Raw genomic sequence first — 20,091 nt, forward strand, 5'->3', positions numbered from 1 at the left:
ATGTTTCTTATGCATGTATATATATTTAAAGACATTTCGGTTTCATGATGTTCTAAGCAGGTGTTTGTGTAGACAGCTCAACATCACAGAAAGCAAAGTTGGTTTTTCCAAACGATTTTTCCAGCTCCTGCACCAGGTCAAACTTCCCTGCACTGCCGGAGACCTTTTAGTGCAAATAACGATAAAAGCGATTGCAATTGTGTGAGTAAATCTATCCATTTATACATGTATAGGGGTATATATGCATTAAAGAAAGAACATACTCACTTTTTCTTTAAGTACATTGTAGGCTTTGTAGAAGGTGAGGTCTTTTTTTGATAGCATAAGGCCAGACTGCACTTTCATCTGTCTGCCGCCTGTAGGAGAAAACATTGTTTACTTTGAACAAAGACAGCAGGGTGTTTTACATATCAGAAAGTCTCATACCTGAAAGTATGCTGACAATAAGACCCACGGTGATGACCGTCACAGTCCCCAAAGGGCCAAAATACAGGTATGAGAGCGAGTACCAGTTATCAGCCAGGAAAGGCCTGTTAGGAAATAGATCATGTAATGCAGCAGCCAATAGATTTTAGGTCAAATTATTTTTGCAACCCACCTTTCTAGATTTTCTTCTGTGTTTGCAGTCCAGTTAGTACCACCTGAGAAGTTACAGCCATGTGTCATCAGAGCCAATGGTCTGCTGTTCTCAGGTCGTGGAGGGTATATCTGTGCCCCAATGCACACCCACAGTGACAGCGCCAAACCAGACAGCAGGCCTGTCAAAGCTCCCTAAAACAGACACGTTTTAAAAGAATAGTTTGACTAAAATCACCTAAAATGTATTTACACTCAGGCCATCCAAGATGTAGATGAGTTTGTTTCTTTATTAGAACAGATCTGGATTGGATTTAGCATTACATCACATGCTCACCAATGGATCCTCTGTAGTGAATGGGTGCCGTCAGAATGAAACACACAGCTTTTCGCTTCACTTGATGTTAATTGATGGACTGGAGTGGTGTGGATTATTGTGATGTTTTTATCAGCTGTTTGGACTCTCATTCTGACGGCACCCATTCACTGCAGAGGATCTATTGGTGAGCCAGTGATGTAATACTACTGTTAATTTCTCAAAATCTGTTCTGATGAACAAACTCATCTACATCTTAGATGGCCTGAGGGTGAGTAAAAATACAAATTTTCATTGCACATTAAAATGTGTTTGTGCAAACCTTTGCATTAGCGCAAGGAAACAGGATGCCAAGAGAAAAAAGGCCTAGTAGAGGTCCGCCAACCACTCCTGCAATACTAATAGCAGCCTGTTAGGAACAGTCAGACAAAAAAATTAGTATTTTTCCATTATTCATCCAATAATGTCACATAATTCATTAGTAACCCACCTGTAGCAGCCCTCCCATTAAAGACGCAACACCAGCCATTCCAATGCACACAGCACCATAAAACAAACCTGTGATTAGGGAAAATCATCTAGTTTAGTAGACAGAATTACTGATTATGCATTAATGAGCTCTAAGTGAAGATATTCACTCACTCAAGCCTTTTAAAGCCCAGGACAGCTGCTTTTCTGACAGACTGAGGTGTGGCTGTATCAGATCTGCAATAGTTACTGCAGCCAAAGCATTTACACTGGAGGAGACTGTACTGTAGACAATGAACGTGATATAATACATGCTCAACAATGCTAATTTGATAAATAAATGTCATTAACTTACGTGTTGTTAAATTTTTCCAACCTTTCAACATTTTTTTTTTTTTACTTATTTTTCTTAGTGTGAAGAACATTTTAAAAATCTCAGGAGTTTTTTTCTACCATATCTTTAAAAAAAAAATAATAATAACTTTTGTGCAATTTAAAAAATTCCATGGATGTTAAAGGTTCTTTATAGAACCACAGATGTCAATAAAGAACCTTTATTTTTTTAAGAGTGTAGATCTTGTTAACTAATTTAGAATAAAATGAAACTTTAAAGCAAAGTGTTTTCTTTTTTCACATTTTAACATTTAACACTATCGGAACATTTGAGCAGACTTACACTGTAAAAAAACACAATTTGTTGAGTAAACTTAAAATAATTTGTTACCCTGCTGCCTTAAAATTTTAAGTTCAGTCAGCTCAAATAAGTTTAGTCAACTTAAAATATGTTAAGTTGTACTAAGAGACAACTTAGATATTTGAGTTGACTTAACAAAAAAAATTGTTAAACATAAAAGCTGAGTAAGTTACCTGGCTGCCTTTAAAATTTGTAAAACTTAGTACACTTAGTACAACTGAACATTTTAAGTTGACTAAACCTTTTTTTGAGTTGACTGAATTTAAAATTACAAGGCAGCCAGGTAACAAATTATTTTAAGTTGATTCAACAAATTGTTTTTTACAGTGTAGAAATATGGCAGAAGAGTTATAGCTTAATGGTAATTTGTTGTCCTTTTTTGAGTCATGCTTTAATTTTATAGCAAAGAGCTGCTTGGACATTCTGCTAAATATCCAATTTTGTGTCCTACAGAAAACAGAACTTCATATGGTTTTGGAACAACATTTAGGGTGAGTAAATGATTAATGTACTTTCTAGGTCTTAATAAAGAACAAACCTTAATGTGCCACTATATGCTGCTGCCACAAACAGTCCTGGCACACCAGGATATTCTCTCAGGATGTCCAACACCAGATATGGCATAAGCTTATTGTGTATTAAAGAGAGAAACATTAATGTAGCATATTCAGAATAGATTGATAATGTCATATAAATGTCAACATGCACACACACAGTTTTATTGCATTTGAGATGCTTTGTGGTTTGTACCTGATCCAGAGCAGAAACCTTTCCTGCTGTCCATGGATCACAGCTCTTATAAACGGAGTATAGACACAAGCCACAAAATACTGAGCATATTAATATAGTCCAGAGAGACACTAAGTTAATATATAAAGCCCTGGATAGAGACAAAAACACAGAAAAACTGGTTTAGATATTATATATTTACACACTGCATTCCTTTTAGTGTGAATTTGTGTTTTAAGATTTGTGCAATGCTCACATTTTGGCATGGAACAGTGACTTGCATGATATGTATCTTTGCACCTGAGCTTGATTGATACCATAGACGCTGGTCCAAAAGAACGTCCCTCCTACTGTGATGCTCCAGAAAGTGTGTCTCCTCAGAGGGTTCGGATCGAAGCTAAAAGGGTCGAAGCTCACAGCATGAGAAAGGCAAGTTTATAAAGGGACAGTCCATGCAAAGATGAAAATTCTGTCATTATTTATACAACCTGTATGAGTTTCTGAAGGCAAAGGAAGATATTTTGAAGAATGTTGGTAACCAAACCTTTTCAGTTCCCATTTATATATTTTGACCATAAAATGGAAGTCAGTGGGAGCCAAAACTGTATAGTTTCCAACATTATTCAAATTATCATCTTTTGTGTTCTGCACGAGAAAGAAAGTCATATGGGTTTGGAACAATTTGAGGGGGAGTACATTTTTGTCATGGCCTATGCATTCCTGCACCTGTCAGTCATGTTATAACTCACTCCCATAGGTTGAGCCGCCCGCCCTGGGCGGAGTCATTGATGATAGTGGAGATCCCACCCTGCCGCAGCACTGATTGGACGATGACAGCCAAGAGCCCGGCCAACATGATGCCCACCTGGAAAACATCCGTCCACACCACTGCCTTCAGACCGCCCTGCCAGGGTAAAGACACAGTTATTTATGATGCACATTTTATAGATATACAATATTTTAACATGAAAGTGTTGCCTCTGTATAATTTTAATATAGCAGGGAAAACAACACGTTTGCATGCTCATGGTTCTCTGATGTTGATGATGATGATGATAATAATAAATAATTATTATTTTTAATTTTACTTTTTAATATAATCAATCACTAATTTATTGACTCTTGGAAAAATCTTTTTGAACAGTAAGATTTTTAATGTTTAAACATTAAGTCTCTTCTGCTCACTAAACCTCCATTTATTTTATCCAAAGTACAGCAAAAGCAGAAAAATTTTGAAATATTTTTACTATTTAAAAAAATATTTTCTGTTTGAATATATTTTACATTTTAATTTATTTATGTGATCAAAGCTACATTTTCAGCATCATTACTCCAGGCTTCAGTGTCACATGATCCTTCAGAAATCATTCTAAAATGCTGATTTGCTGTTCATTTTTTATTATCTTTATTATCAATATTTAAAAGAGTTGATAATATTTTTTATTTGATAATATAAGATTCTTTGATGAATAGAAAGATCCAAAGATCAGCATTTATCTGAAATAAAAATACCACTTGGAGTCAGTATAATTTTTTTATAGAATTTAATACTTGTATTTAGGAAGGATGCATTAAATTGATCAAAAGCGATGGTAAAAACATGTAGAATGTTACAAAAGATTTAAGATAAATGCTGTTATTCTGAACTCTCTATTCATCAAAGAAACCTGAAAAATTCTACTCAGCTGTTTTCAACATAATAATAATAATAATAATAATAAATGTTTTTAGCAAATCAGGATATTTTGAAGGATCTGGACTGGAAATAATGATGCTAAAAATTCAGCTTTGAAATCACAGGAATAAATGACATTTTATAATATATTCAAATAAAAAACTAAATAGTAAAATATTTCAGAATTTGACTGTTTTTGCTGTACTTTGGATCAAATAAATCAGGCTTGACAAGCAGAAGACACTTATTTAAACAGCATTAAAAATCTTACTGTTCAAAAACTATACTATTTTGCAATATTAAAACAGCTATGCTGTATAAGTTGTTGCTGGAGTTGCTCAAAGTCTCAAATTTCAGAACTTGAATTATTTATTGAACTATTTGCCAAGGAAACATTTATCTTTTTTCCATTTAGTTTAACTTGATTAACTAAAATAGCTAAAACTGAAATGTTTCATGAAAAATAAATAAAAATTAATCAAAATGGCAAATAAATAAAATTAATAGAAAAAAATATATATAGGCTATATTTAAAATATAATAATTCAAAATATTAACGACAAATGATATAGTATCTCAAAATAACACTACACTACATTTTCTAACTTACTAATGTACAGTAGAGAGTGCAAACCACTCCGGTCGACATGATGGCACCCCAGAGATGCACACCTGTGACTGAGAAGTGGACAGAAGGGAGAGAGTTCACTTGAGCAGACAGCACTGTGCACTATCAAGCACACTTGTTACACCATACACTTCACAAGTAAAGCCGAATGACTTAGACACTTAAAAATAGAGGTTCTTCATTGGCATGTGTGGTTTCATAAAGAACCTTTAACATCTATGAAAACCTCTAATTCCACAAAAGCTTCTTGATAGTGGAAAAAGGTTATTTAGATTATTAAAATGTTAAGAATAAATGGTTCTTTTAAGAACTGTTCACTGAAAGATTCCATTGTTGTGAAAACTCCATTTTGGAACCTTTATTTTAAAAGTAGAAACTTCTGCTTCAAGAAGAAGGTTAATATAGAATTTTGAATCATTGTTTGTAAGAATTGCGGCAGTGCAAAAAATCCTACCTTGGTTTAAAGCCAAAGCCGGTGCATAAATAACCAGACCTGTGTATAACACCTGAGAAGAGAGGAAAAATAAGTACAAAGTACTTTGAATTCACTGTTTGATATGATTTAATAAGACTGATAACAGCAAGAAATCACTCACTGTATGTATGATAAACAGCACTGTCCCAAATAGTCGAATTACTTTATTGTAACGCATCTCTAGATACTGCAAACAAAGGAAAAAATGTAAATACATTGCATACAGTTTTATGCGAAGGTTTGGGAACCCCTTTGGAGAATCTGTGAGAATGGATAAAAAATATTTTACATTCAAATATGCATCTTTTGCATATTTGAACCTTTTTTCAGCAGTGACTGTATGTTTTTGAGATTCATCTTTTCACACTGAGGACAATTGAGGGACTCAAATACAACTATTAAAAAAGGTTCAAACATTTACTGGTGCTCCAGAAGGAAACACAATGTATTAAGATCTGAGGGGTGAAAACTTTTTGAATTTGAAGGTCGAGGTAAATTGTACTAAATTTGTCTTTCCCGGGAAACACGCAAGTATCTTCTGTTGCTTCCTGCTAAATGGAAAAAAAGAGATATCTCTACAAAATAAGAAAAATTTGGACATCTTCATCCTGTTCAAAATTTTTAGATTTTCCGAACACAGACGTGTAAAGTTATCTTTTAGCTCAAGGTGCCGCCTAAACAGTCATGCAAATATGCATCTTTTGCATATTTGAAACTTTTTTCAGCAGTGACTGTATGTTTTTGAGATTCATCTTTTCACACCGAGGACAATTGAGTGACTCAAATACAGCTATTATAAAAGGTTCAAACATTTACTGGTGCTCCAGAAGGAAACGCAATGCATTAAGATCTAAGGGGTGAAAACTTTTTGAATTTGAAGATCGAGGTAAATTGTACTAAATTTGTCTTCCGGGAAACATGCAAGTATCTTCTGTTGCTACCTACTAAATGGAAAAAAAAAAAAAAAGATATCTCAACAAAATGAGAAACATTTGGAAATTTTCATCCTGTTCAAAAGTTTTCACCCCTCGGATCTTAATGCATCGTGTTTCCTTTTAATAAAAAGATGGATCTCAAAAACACACAGTCACTGCTGGAAAGGGTTCAAATATGCAAAAGATGCTGGGAAACTGCAGAGATGTAAAATACTTGAGTAATTTTACTTGATTACTGTACTTAAGTATTATTTCGGGGGATTTGTACTTTACTCAAGTACAAATTAAACTGACTACTTGTACTTTTACTTGATTACATTTCTGAAGAAAAAACAGTACTTTTTACTCCTTACAATTTTATTTCATCTTGAAAAGTAAATTACATTTTTATTGTATCTTATGCACATTAAATATGGTAAACGAAAGCTCAAACGTGCATGACGTGACAATCAATGATCAGTGTTTTCATGCATCAAGCACACACATTGCTACTTTAGTTATGACTTTTATCAGGTAAATGGCTGGCTTTAAAACTTCACCATAAAATCTAAGGAAGCATATTGATGTAGCAAAATTGCCATCCCCCCCAACCCCCACCCCCCATTGATTCATTATTCGTTCATTATTTTTATAGAGCCATTAGCTGTGTAATATTAGCTGAATGCACAACATTGAGTGCAAATGAAATCAGTGATAAGAATTTAAATACAATTCATATTTTTGTGGGATTTTTTTTTTTAAATCTCCAAAAAAAGAGTATTTAAATAAACATTGTATGTTAAATTAATTGTAATTCATGTTTAGTCATGTTCTTACCATATAGTGGATAGGTTGCATTTACAATATGTCATTACATGACACATTGAGTAGGAATTAATAAATTTTTAATCTTAATAATTACATTATTTGCTCATTAATTAATCTAATGAATCGCAAATAATTATTTATCAGTATTTGCTGAGAAAAAAAAAACACGAAATCTCCCAAATAAACATTTAAAAGATGAATTATTCCTTTTAGACAGTGATGCTGAATAGACAACACAAAAAAGTGGCCTTACAAAATGTTTTCTGTTTTAATTCTATGACTCCCCTCAATAATTCAACACATTCTTGTATTCTGTCTGAAATATGTTTCTAGCCTCTGGATCACATCTTGCTCTTCAAAGGGATTTACCTAAAAATGAAATTTCTCTGACTATTTACTGAACCTCTGTCATCCCAGATGTTTATGAATTTCTTTCTTTGGATGGTCACAAGCAAAGATTTTTAGTCCATATAATGCAAGGGGACAGAACCACTTCAGAAACCACCCAAAGTGAACACGACGGTCAAGATTAAAATATTAGTGTTTGTATTCTTCTTCGTTTCACTTAAGACGACCCTGATTCATTAACATGGGTTGCATAAATTACTGTCATTTTCCCTTTGTGTATAGTTTTTGAAGTGTCATTTTTGGACGTCCCATACACTTGTGTTAAGAGATGATTTTTCTAAAACACTTAGTTTGTGTTCATCTGATACATGAAAGTCATATGGGATGGCATGAGGGTGGAAAGGATGGAGTTTCCTTTTAGTTCCTTTTCTTGTATTTTTCCCCCCGATGTGCTTCATTTTAATTATTGTTCTTGCACTAGATATACGTGTTTAACCTGTGCCATTTCATTTTGTTTCATTCTCTTCCTTTAACCATACGAAAAAAAAAGTACTTTTACTTTTTCAATACTTGAGTATAATTTAAAGTTGTACTTTTTTTACTTGTTCTCAAGTATGTTTTTTTTGGCCAGATACTTGTACTTTTAATTGAGTAAAATTTTCACTGAGTATCTGTACTTTCACTTGAGTAAAATTGTGGAGCCTACTTTTTACTTTTTTTTAGCCTACTCTGGGAAACTGAAGAATCTTCAGGATTTTTCTGAAAAACAGTGCTCCGTTTAACTGTTCAGAACAAACAAGACATCACAAAACAAAAGCACTTTTGTAGATCATCCAGGTAAACACACAGAGTATTAAGAACTTTTGCTGGGGGTTATTTTAATAATTTCAGCTATTTTTTTGTCTTGTTGACTACATGCAAACATCTCAGGACAGTACTAAATAAAAAATACCATGCGTTTTGTATGATCTCTCTTATTTTCTTAAAATTATTTACATTTTCACAGATTTGACATAAAACTGTACATTGTAGGATCAATGCATTATTGAAATACTTGAACACATCATTATGTGTTATATGTTCCACCTCAATAAACTGATGACCAATGTGCCAAATAAATCTTTTTCTGACATCTCACCTCATAGGTGCTGGTTATTCCCAGTCTGTAGAAGATCGGGAGGAAAATCTCAGAGCTCACAGCCACCATCAGAGCATAAGAAAAGCAGATGAGGATGAAGATGGCTCCGTACTTATACACCTCCACCGGGGTCCCCAGAACGGTGATGGCTGACATAAAGCTGGCTGTCAGGGACAGAGCCACCGGCACCGCTGTCATACTTCGTCCACCCACCAAAAAGTCTGCGGAGCTGCTCTGACCTCCTCCGGCGAAGGCATAGTAAACCCCGATGCCTGCTGAGATCACCAGCATTAAGGTGAAGACCACATAGTCCCACACACTGAAGGAAGCCGCACTTGACATCTTGGTGTCTTAATATCTGAACTTCTTTAACAGGTTCTCCTGAATTTCTGAGGAAACCTTTGTAGCTCCGTTTGCAATATGTTATAAGTTACCATCAGGAATTAATCATTGAAGGCTGATTGTTATGTTAGGGATTGTGTAATGACAGAAAAAGACGTTTGCTCTGAGATCAGTCAGAGAGTCTCAGACAAAGTTACTCACTGCTCTTCCAGCTCACGGACTGTGATTGTTCCTCGAGCTGCTTGCTTGTCATCATCCCGCCCCTATCACATTCATTCCTCCTTGCTTATTGCAATTGCACTGCAATGATTTTTTTTTCTCTAGTTATCAGATAGTGTGTTTATTCTTGTGTGTGAGATACCAATAGAGAATTCACTCCCTGTTAATAACTCTCTATATTACTAATCTTTGTGTGTGTATATTTATAGATTAAATTAAACCGGTACTTTTAACAGTAACTTTATTAGTACTAAAGAAACATTTGGATAAGCAGAGATAATGTTTAGCATAAAATATGTAGGATTATGAATAATACAATTGGAAACAGATTTATATTAAAATGTATGTTATACAGTCATGGCCGAAATTGTTGGCACCCCTGAAATTTTTCCAGAAAGTCAAGTATTTCTCACAGAAAAGTATTGCATTAACACATGTTTTGCTATACACATGTTTATTCCCTTTGTGTGTACTGGAACAAAACAAAAAGCAAATTTGACATAATGTCACACAAAACTCCAAAAATGGGCTGGACAAAATTTTTGGCACCCTTAACTTAATATTTGGTTGCACACCCTTTGGAAAAAATAACTGAAATCAGTCGCTTCCTATAACCATCAATAAGTTTCTTACACCTCTCACCCGGAATTGTGGACTACTCTTCCTTTGCAAACTGCTCCAGGTCTCTCATATTGGAAGGGTGCCTTTTCCCAACAGCAATTTTAAGATCTCTCCACAGGTGTTCAATGGGATTTAGATCTGGCCACTTTAGAACTCTCCAGCGCTTTGTTGCCATCCATTTCTGAGCTTTCTGACACTGGGCCCTACACTGCGACCCAAAATCCTCATGATGCCTTGCACACACTCAAGGCACCCAGTGCCAGAGGCAGCAAAACAACCCTAAAACATCTTTGAACCTCCACCATATTTGACTGTAGGTACTGTGTTCTTTTCTTTGTAGGCCTCATTCCATTTTCGGTAAACAGTAGAATGATGTGCTTTACCAAAAAGCTCTATCTTGGGCTCATCTGTCCACAAGACGTTTTCCCAGAAGGATTTTGGCTTGCTCAAGTACATTTTGGCAAACTGTAGTCTTGCTTTTTTATGTCTCGGTGTCAGCAGTGGTGTCCTCCTGGGTCTCCTGCCATAACGTTTCATTTCATTTAGATTGCAAACTTCTTGATAATGTTGCGCACTGTGGACAAAGGCAATATTGTTAATATTATATTGATATTTTTCCACAATTTTGGTTCTCAAGTCCTCACACAGTTCTCTTCTCCTCTTTCTGTTGTCCATGCTTAGTGTGGCACACACAGACACACAATGCAAAGACTAAGTGAACTTCTCTCCTTTTTATCTGCTTTCAGGTGTTATTTTTATATTGCCCACACCTGTTACTTGCCCCAGGTGAGTTTAAAGGAGCATCACATGCTTGGAACAATCTTATTTATCCACTATTATGAAAGGGTGCCAAAAATTTTGTCCAGCCCATTTTTGGATTTTCGTGTGACATTATGTCAAATTTGCTTTTTTTCCTCCCTTTTTTTGTTTTGTTCCAATCAGGGGCGTAGCAGCCAATTTAAAAGTGGGGGGGACAGTATGGTCATGTGACCCAAAGGTGATGTTCATACAGTATAATACATTCTGTTTACAAGAGCAACAAGATTTGAAGCTCATGGCAGACACCCAAGAGATTGGCGCTGTGATTGGCTAAATGTTACTTCACTCAAATCTAAGTAACAAATCAGAGACCAGGGGCGGAAATATTGGCGCTAGGTCAAAAAAAGTGCGGGGGACAGAATCACCTGTTTCTAAAAGTGAGGGGGACGTGTCCCCCCGTCCCCCCCGGTTGCTACGCCCCTGGTTCCAATACACACAAAGGGAATAAACATGTGTATAGCAAAACATGTGTTTAATGCAATACTTTTCTATGAGAAATACTTGATTTTCTGGAAAAAATTTCAGGGGTGCCAATAATTTTGGCCATGACTGTATATATTTAAATATATTTTTATTTTGTGTGTGTGTGTGTGTGTGTGTGTGTGTGTGTGTGTGTGTGTGTGAATATATATTAATCGAAATTCGATTTCGATTTCTGCATCAAACAATCATGAAAATGCAGTAATCGAGATGAAACGATTATTACGCCCCATTCCGCCCCCTTACCAGTGGTGCGTTTTTGTTCCTCCATAAAAGCTTAATTTCACATGCAAATCAGCAAAATCATGTAAGGTGACTTTCATAAAACGGGACGTGCTTGATGTATTAATGTTTCTTTGATATTATGTTTTTAATAGCGCTTAATAAAACTTGCGCTGTTCTGTGTATGCGCTCAGAGACGGAGCAGAACACGGACATGTAAAGTTACCTTTTAGCTCAAGGTGCCGCCTAAACAGTCAAATACACGCAAAAATATTTCAAACTGAGGCGCTTGGTGATTATTCATGTAAACCCTTGTCAGTTATGTCTTGAATGATCCTAAACAGTTGATTATGAAATGCGTGTGTAACAGTATTTAAATATTCCTTCTGCCGTCTCTGTGCTTAATATTAATAAAACCTAAAAATACAAAGAGAAAAAATTCACTCACTGCTCTTGAAGATTTAATAAGTTAACAAAGCATGTTTACAGTGAAGACGCTGTTTTATTTTACATTCAAATAATTAGATTTAATTTCTGTAGTATTGTTAGACTACTTTAGACTTGCATAAAAGTATTCAGCATATTCATCGTTTTTTAGTTGTATCTTTTTTTTCTGTTGTATTGCTATCTTTAAATTAATCACCAATATAAAGTTTTGGACCCAGTCATAATCGTGTTAAATAATCGTGAGTAAAAATATTGACCAAAATAATCGTGATTATGATTTTTGCCAAAAATCGAGCAGCCCTAATATATATATATATATATATATATATATAGAGAGAGAGAGAGAGAGAGAGCGTCAACTTTCATGAATAACCTCAACAAACCATAGAGAAAAAAATCTATGCATTAAGTGTTTAGAATGAATAAAATAAAAAATAATAAAACATTTTGTTAATCTTAAATTTTATTTTAATTATATTTTTACATTGTATTTTTATTATATATTATATATATATATATTTTTTTTTTTTTTTGTATTTTTTACACTTTTATATTTTTGTTTCCAATTTTTTCCTTTTGGAGTACAGTAAAATGTTAAAGTCAATAACATGTGCGATGAAATATTAATAAATTCAATAGTTATATGTAAACTTTTGTCATAGTTTTGTTTTTTCAGTTATCAATGAATATATATATATATATATATATATATATATATATATATATATATATATATATATGCTATAGCTATTTATTATATATAACAGAATATTTATATATTGTCAACTTTTAATGAATAACCTCAACAAATCATCAAGCAAAAAAAAAACATCTATACAATACATTGTTTAGAACTAACATAATAATAAATAAACAGAACATTTTGTACATTTTATTTATTTATTTTTATTAAAAATATATTTTATATTTTTATATTAATATTACAATGTATTTATATATATTATATACATTATATATATATATATGTTTTTTTTTGTTAAATTAATAATTAATTAATACTTAATACTATTCACCAAGGATGTATTAAGTTAATAATTAAAAGTTTATTAAAAGTTAATAATAAATAATTTACATTGTTATAAAATATTTATATTTTGAATAAACGCTGTACTTTTTAAACTTGTTATTCAAGAAAGAATCCTGAAAATAAATCACAGGTTCCAAAAAAATATTTGGCAGCACAACTGTTGATATTATCCAACATTGATCATTCTAATAATAAATCAGCATATTAGAATGATTTCTGAAGGATCATGTGACACTTAAGACTGGAGTAACAGCTGATAAAAATTCAGCTTTTCATCACAGGAATAAATTCTATTTTAATTTATGTTAAAATAAAAAACATTGTTTTATATTGTAAAAACATTTTGCAATATTACAGTTTTTTTTCTGTATTTTTAATCAAATAAATGCAGCCTTGATGAGCATAAGAGACTTCTTTAAAGACTATTACAAGTCTTTCTGACCCCAAACGTTTGAACGGTAGCGTATATATATATTTAAATATTATATATATTTATTTTATATATTTTTATATATTTTTATTTTTGAATAACCTCAACAACCCATAGAGAAAAAAACATCTATACATTAAAAGTGTTTAGTACGAATATAATAAAAATTAAATAGAACATTTTATACATTTTATTCACCTTAAATTTTATTTGAATTATATTTTAATGTTTGTTTTTAATTTATTTATTTATTCATTCATTTTTTCAAATAAAGAAGACTTTTATTTTGAAATACAGTAAAACGCTACACTTTGACATCACATTAAAATGATGATTATTATTGTTATTATTATATTATGATAACGCAGGGCAGGGGTGAGGTGTATGTGGGGGGTAAAGGAGGAATAGTGGGTGATTTAGTTTGTAAACCTATTTTCTGATCCATACTCCGGAGCAGAAGGTGGCGGTAATGCACTAAAACGCTGAATGCAAACCACCGTAAAATTTTAGGAAGAAGAAAAAGAACGCTCCGCCCATAATACGTAATTCAAGATGGTGGTCTCCTGTTGCGGCATGTGTATCAACAATTTTACAGCAATTAATAACGCTTCTTGTCATTAAAATAATTGAATATACATTTTTCGTGTATTTGGTGTTTGGATAATACATCAAGATGAAGCTCAAAGTCAAGCCTTCGGCTCATAAATCAGAAAACACCTACCGCGTAAGTTTACAGAGCAGCGCATGCTGGAAACTGCTGCTCGTGTTCATGTGTCTGATAAACATTACCATGTTTTATTTCATAAATATATCGAAACGAAATGTTATTTACCTATAACATATATATAAATTTTTTTTTTTTTTTTATAATGTGTTTATAAAGTTTTATATGCCCGCCCCGTAGTTACATGCAAATACGTTTTTCAGTCTTCTGTTGGTTCAAGCCTTTGCTTTTATTTTACAGTTTATCACTTTTTCTGAGAGGCTCGCAAAAGTAAACATCGATGTCATTCATCGCATTGACAGGACTGGAAGTTATGCAGAGGTATGAGTCTTGAAGTTCACTTAGTTTTGTTCATATCAGGTCAGCTTAACTATTTAATAACAACATTGTAGTATTATTATTAATCTGTATGTGATGTGTATTTTCGCAGGAGGTAGAAACCTATTTTTATGAAGGCCTATTAAAATGGAAAGACCTGAATTTGACAGAAAACTTCAGTAAGTAACATATTTTGTGACTGTTTAAAATGGCAATATATGTTGAATATTATGAGGATATTGTACGTACTGTGAATGTATTTTGTGTTTTTTTTTAGATCTTGTATATTGTCACTCTTTGTCAGGGTTGTTATCTTTAAGTAAAATCTTAAAAACATTTCCATTACTTAAACATCAACAGAAATAAAATATAAAAAACACATTTTATTATATTCATTAAGACTGGGGTAACAATAAAAGAATATAGAAGTATTTTAAAAATAAACCAAAAATAAAAAAACAACCCCGAAATAAACAATAAATCAGAATGGAAAATATAAAAACAAAAGATAACTTTAAATATAAATAATAGTATCTCAATCTCACTTAAATAGCAGCTTACTCTCATGTTTATGGTGTAGTGACATTAAAGTGAGAAACCTATTTTTATGAAGGCCTATTAAAATGAAAAGACCTGAATTTGACAGAAAACTTCAGTAAGTAACATATTTTGTGACTGTTTAAAATGGCAATATATTTTGAGGATATTGTATGTGCTGTGAATTTATTTTGTGTTTTTAGATCTTGTATATCGTCACTATCTGTCAGGGTTGTTATCGTTAAATAAAATCTTAAAAATAGTTCCATTACTTAAATATCAACAAAAATAAAATATTAAAAAGTAAACACATTTTATCACATTTATTAAGACTGGAATAAAAATTAATAAAACAAAATAGAAATATTTTAAGAATAAACCAAAAACAAACATGAAAAGCAACCTCTAAATAAAAAAAAGGACAAAAACACAAATGGAAAATATAAAAACAAAAGATAATTTGAAGGTTACTCTCATGTTTATGGTGTAGTGACATTAAAGTGATTTGGTTTGAGTATTAATCTAATCGTTTGTTCTTACAGAGAAGTTTTTCCAAGAGGTGTCAAGCAAATGTCAGTCTTTCAACATGCTGGTGTTTCACCAAAACACTATCGTGGAAAGTCTGAAAACCCACCTGTCAGCGACGAGCAGCATGGCTTACCAGCCTCTTCTAGAGTGAGTTCCTCCTAGTTTTTACTTTCTAATAAGCAGGCAGGTGAAATGATGTTAACCTCACTGTTACTTTCAGTCTTGTAGTTCAGTTGGCTCGTGATCTCCAGATGGACTTTTACCCTCACTTCTGCGACTTCTTCAAGATCATCACATCTATACTGGAAACACAAGACACTGAGGTGTTGGAATGGGCCTTCACAAGTCTGTCATACCTGTACAAATTCCTGTGGAGGATGATGGTGAAGGATATGGCCAAGATTTACACGTGAGAAATACCAGATAACATTTTTTTTTTCTTGCAGAAAGAACTCACAATTATGGAAACAAGCTTCCATAAAAGTATGTATAATTGTATAATTTTGCTTTTCTAAATCAGTATTTACAGTAAACTCCTGGCGCACAAGAAGGAACACATCCGCAACTTTGCAGCTGAGAGCTTCTCTTTCTTGATGAGAAAGGTCTTTAACATCTCAGGTTATTTTCACTTTGTCTTCTGTGTTGTTGCCAAATCTAACGTGTCTCTCATGTCCCGCAGGCGCCTGATCCTGATGCTATCTTCACGCTCATGTTCTCCAACCTGTCTGAGAACCCTCAGAAGGCCAAAGGAGCAGGTCAGCTGATCTTTGAGATGTGTCGAGGAGTCCGTCACATGTTCCACTCCTGTGCCGCTAGGGTGAGATCACATCGCTGAACCAAACATCACACAATTCACATTTGGTTGTCAGTGTTTAACAGTACTGTTGTTGTCAGGCTCTTCCGGTGGTGTTAAAGAAACTAGGCCCAGCAGCTGATAAGGATGTGGAGTTACCTTGGGATTTAATTAAGGAAGCTCTGGATCATATGGCTGAGTCTTCAGCCAACTATGTTGAGAAAGAAAACCTGCTGGTCCTGTGGGACTCCTTACAAGTAAGAAAGAAAAGATGTATCTTAAAATTAAGCTTGTCTGACAAATCGTAAAATATTGACTTTGCTATCATTATTAATGTTTTATGCACTTGTGTTAAAATGCCTGCTATAGTAGCGTCTTTTAATAGACAAATACCTTGACCAGATGGATTAGTTGTCTAATGTTTAAACTTATTTGTTTGTCAGTACAATTTTTAATGTTGTTTTAAAGAAGTCTTTTATGCTCATCAAAGTTCCATTTATTTGATTAAAAAAACAGGAAAAATGTGAAATATTTGAAATTATTATTAATTATGAAATTATTACTATGAAATGTTATTGCAATTTAAAATAACAGTTTTGTAATTTAATATACTTTAAAATCTAATTTATTTCTGTGATGCAAAACTGACTCAGCCATTACGCCGGTCTTAAGTGTCACATGATGATTCAGAAATCATTTTAAAATGCTGATTTATTATCAGTGTTGGAAAAACACTTTTTTTTTGGATTCTTTGAATAAAAGGGCAGCAATTATTTAAAATAGAGACCTTTGCTATCACTTTTTTTTTTTTAATCAATTTAACACATTCTTGCTGAATTTGAGTATTAATTTCTTTCAAGCAAAGAAAGAAAGAAAAAATGTGCTGAGCCCAAACTATGAACAGTAGTGTATATTGTTAGAGACGATTTCTATTTTAAATAAATGCTGATCTTTTAGTCATCAAAAATCCTGAAAAAAGTATCACTGGTAAAAAAAAAAGCAGCACAACTGTTGCTCAAACATTGATAAATCAGCATGTTAGAATGATTTCTGAAAAATCATGTAACACTGAAGACTGAAGTAATGATACTGAAAATTCAGCTTTGCATGACACAAATAAATTCAATTTTAGTTCAAATTCAAATTCAGTTTTTTTTTTGTATTTTTAATCAAATAAACACAGCCTTGCTGAGTAGAAAAGTCTTCTTTAAAAAAACATGAAAACCTTACTGATCCCAAATTTAATATATATACATAAAAAAGGGGTGTCAATACATATGTGTATGTCATATTTATTTTGGTTTGCAGGACTCTCTAAAAGAAGTTCTTGGAAAGTTAGAGACAAGCAATGCCGATCAGGCTAATGAGCACCTGGAGAGGATTCTGTACATCTACCACACACTTGTGGATTATCGCAAAGGAGCAAAGATCACAAAACCACAATCTGTTTGTGAGGTGCGTATGTGTGTGTTTCTGTAGCACTCAAAGACTCAAAGTTTTCTTATTAAGTTCTATTGCATCTCTGATACCTTTTTTCTTTTTTTTTTTGTAATATTTAGACACTTATTCAGCTACTTCAGGCTCCAGGACTGTCCTGTTCCTGCCAGAGGCTGCTTTTACAAGTGGTCTTTGCTCTGTTGATGGGAGAAAATGTATCATTACCTCTCAGCAGCATCCTTGAGCTAGTGAAAACGGTTTGTTTAATGTACATCGACACAAACGTTTGTCCAGTCTGATTTCCTGTTGACCTCATTTACTTTATGGTTTCTCACGCAGGTTTTCAATAGCGGCACGGACAGAGACCTCATATTAACTTTTACCAAAGAGATGTTTAACATGAAACAGTTTGAGCAGGTCAGTATAAGCCCCCTTATCAGTAGGATTATCATTCAAGATCAACTTCTAACTCTTTAATTTTTCCCATATGATATTCTAGTTGGTCTTGCCCAGTTTGCTGCAGTATCTGGAGCAGCTCTTCTGCACAAAGGACTCTGTAAACCAACTGCTGGTACTGGAGCTTCTGGTTGGTTTGATTCTGACCAAAGCTCCGCCCCCGACTGATGGCTCCATGGCTTTTGAGAAGTACCCATTGGTCTTCAATGGACAGACTGTCAGGTAAGAGATGAAAAAGCTACTCAATAATACAAAAGAATTCATAGATGAATACAATGTAAAATTCTAAACCCTGTTTTAGGTCAACTGGACCTGAAGGAGACCAGACAGTCTCTGTTCCCCAGCAGATTCTTTCTCTCATAAACATTCCTGCCGATCAGCCGCTCTCTGACCTTTCCCCTCCCTGGGCTGCACTGATGCTTCTTCCGCATGTCAGGTAAAGACAAAATTACCCACAATCCTTTGATTGATAAAGAGATAGTTCACCCTAAAATTAAAATTGTCATCATTTACTCACCCTCAAGTTGTTCTAAATAGTTTTCGGTAGCCACTCACTTCCATAGTTTGGAAAAAATATCATGGAAGTCAATGGCTACCGGCATCTGTCTGGATAACTTCTTTTATGTTCAGCAGAAAAATGAAACTTGAGAGAGAGTAAATAATGACAGAATTGTCATTTTGGGTTAACTATCCCTTTTAAATAGCATACTGCATAAATTAATGTAATCTTTTGCATCCTCAGCCCGATCAGTATTTTTACATAACCTAATTTTTATGATATTTTATCCTGCTTTAAAGGAGAATTTCACTTTCAAAACAAAAATGTACAGATAAGTTCACCCCATTGTCATCCAAGATGTTCATGTCTTTCTTCAGTAGTAAAGAAATTGTTTTTTTTAAGGGAAAAACTCTCCATATAGTGGACTTCTATGGTGCATGCGAGTTTGAACTTCCTAAATGCATTTTAAATGCAGCTTCAAATGGCTCTAAATGATCCCAGTCGAGGAAGAATGGTCTGGATAAGCTAAATGATTGGTTATTTCCTAAAAAATATGGAAATTTATATAGTTTTTAACCTCAAATGCTCGTCTGTTCTGTGTAAACTGTGTGAATTTCGGTTCAAGACAGTTAAAAAAAAAAAAAAACCTCGTATCTCTTTAAAATTATCTGTAAATATTTGTTCTGGAAGTGAACTTCACCTTTAAGTCAAGCGCCTTATATAATACAGATTGTTTCAAAGCAGTTTCACAGTAATAAAAAAGAAAACAGTGTTCAAATTCATTAATTATTAAATAAATGAGAATTTCAGCTGTAAGACAATACTGTCATTATTTAGCTCAGTTTATTTCAGTGTTAATTCAGTCTAGTTCAAACAGTCTGAATGATGCAGTTCATTAGTAATGAACCAATCAAAGATAGTAGTCTCAAGTTAGTTCAGTGTTGATTTATTTTAGTTCAATAGGTGATCTTAGCTGATCTGAGATATATTATTTGTTGTCCTTTAATGGTCTTTTTCTGTATAGTTTGGTATTTGTGTAAATGTGCAACAATTGAAATATTTTGCAGGCCATTAGAAGCATCAGCTGTTATACCAGTCGTCACTGCGCTACTAAACAGATTGCTGCAGGAGGTTTGCAGTGAGACTCTGGGGAGAGGTTGGTTAAGCGTCTGTGAATGATAGCCTTCATTACATAGTCATAAGCTTTAATATTTTTTTAAACTTTGTGAGATGTAGTTTGTCTCTAATATGTTCTTATGTCTCCTCAGGAGGGCTATTTGTAGCCCGACAGGCTTTAAGCACCCTGCTCAGCTTCAAGGAGATGGCAGCATTACAGTCACTCCTGCCTACAGAGTTGGTCAGAAACGTCATCGAGTATGTGC

At 33.6% G+C, this 20,091-nt stretch overlaps 2 protein-coding genes across 2 annotated transcripts in view; one reads left to right on the forward strand and one right to left on the reverse strand.

The window, feature by feature from the left end:
* Nucleotides 1-245: 245 nt before the first annotated feature.
* Nucleotides 246-9,113, reverse strand: slc5a8 (solute carrier family 5 member 8). The gene is made up of 14 exons (XM_073838026.1): nt 8,790-9,113; nt 5,683-5,748; nt 5,541-5,592; nt 5,069-5,136; nt 3,533-3,687; nt 3,040-3,180; nt 2,805-2,934; nt 2,593-2,681; nt 1,535-1,644; nt 1,383-1,450; nt 1,215-1,301; nt 599-771; nt 427-530; nt 246-356 (listed from the first exon to the last, which is right to left on the reverse strand). Exons 1-14 carry the CDS (start codon nt 9,078-9,080, stop codon nt 247-249), a joined length of 1,644 nt encoding a protein of 547 aa, XP_073694127.1. The 5' UTR covers nt 9,081-9,113; the 3' UTR covers nt 246.
* A 4,977-nt stretch (nt 9,114-14,090) lies between these two features.
* utp20 (UTP20 small subunit processome component) overlaps nt 14,091-20,091 on the forward strand; it is a 32,971-nt gene continuing 26,970 nt past the window's right edge. The window contains exons 1-15 of the mRNA XM_073838589.1: nt 14,091-14,141; nt 14,382-14,462; nt 14,572-14,638; nt 15,539-15,671; nt 15,745-15,933; nt 16,045-16,126; nt 16,204-16,341; nt 16,419-16,574; nt 17,626-17,772; nt 17,877-18,011; nt 18,094-18,171; nt 18,254-18,432; nt 18,512-18,646; nt 19,777-19,865; nt 19,978-20,083. Coding sequence (XP_073694690.1) covers nt 14,091-14,141; nt 14,382-14,462; nt 14,572-14,638; nt 15,539-15,671; nt 15,745-15,933; nt 16,045-16,126; nt 16,204-16,341; nt 16,419-16,574; nt 17,626-17,772; nt 17,877-18,011; nt 18,094-18,171; nt 18,254-18,432; nt 18,512-18,646; nt 19,777-19,865; nt 19,978-20,083 — 1,766 coding nt within the window. The remainder of the gene's footprint in view (nt 14,142-14,381; nt 14,463-14,571; nt 14,639-15,538; nt 15,672-15,744; nt 15,934-16,044; nt 16,127-16,203; nt 16,342-16,418; nt 16,575-17,625; nt 17,773-17,876; nt 18,012-18,093; nt 18,172-18,253; nt 18,433-18,511; nt 18,647-19,776; nt 19,866-19,977; nt 20,084-20,091) is intronic.

Source organism: Garra rufa, chromosome 4, assembly GCF_049309525.1.
Source record: "Garra rufa chromosome 4, GarRuf1.0, whole genome shotgun sequence".
Classification (NCBI taxonomy): domain Eukaryota; kingdom Metazoa; phylum Chordata; class Actinopteri; order Cypriniformes; family Cyprinidae; genus Garra; species Garra rufa.

Bases quoted from the DNA above. Each gene is read 5' to 3' on its own strand.
- slc5a8 (XM_073838026.1), bottom strand. From the start codon at position 9,080: ATGCTGGTGATCTCAGCAGGCATCGGGGTTTACTATGCCTTCGCCGGA. The intron at 1,451-1,534 runs GTGAGTGAATAT...CCCTAATCACAG, and splicing joins CTGGGCTTTAAAAGGCTTGA to GTTTGTTTTATGGTGCTGTG. The intron at 357-426 runs GTATGAGACTTT...TTTCTCCTACAG, and splicing joins TATTGTCAGCATACTTTCAG to GCGGCAGACAGATGAAAGTG.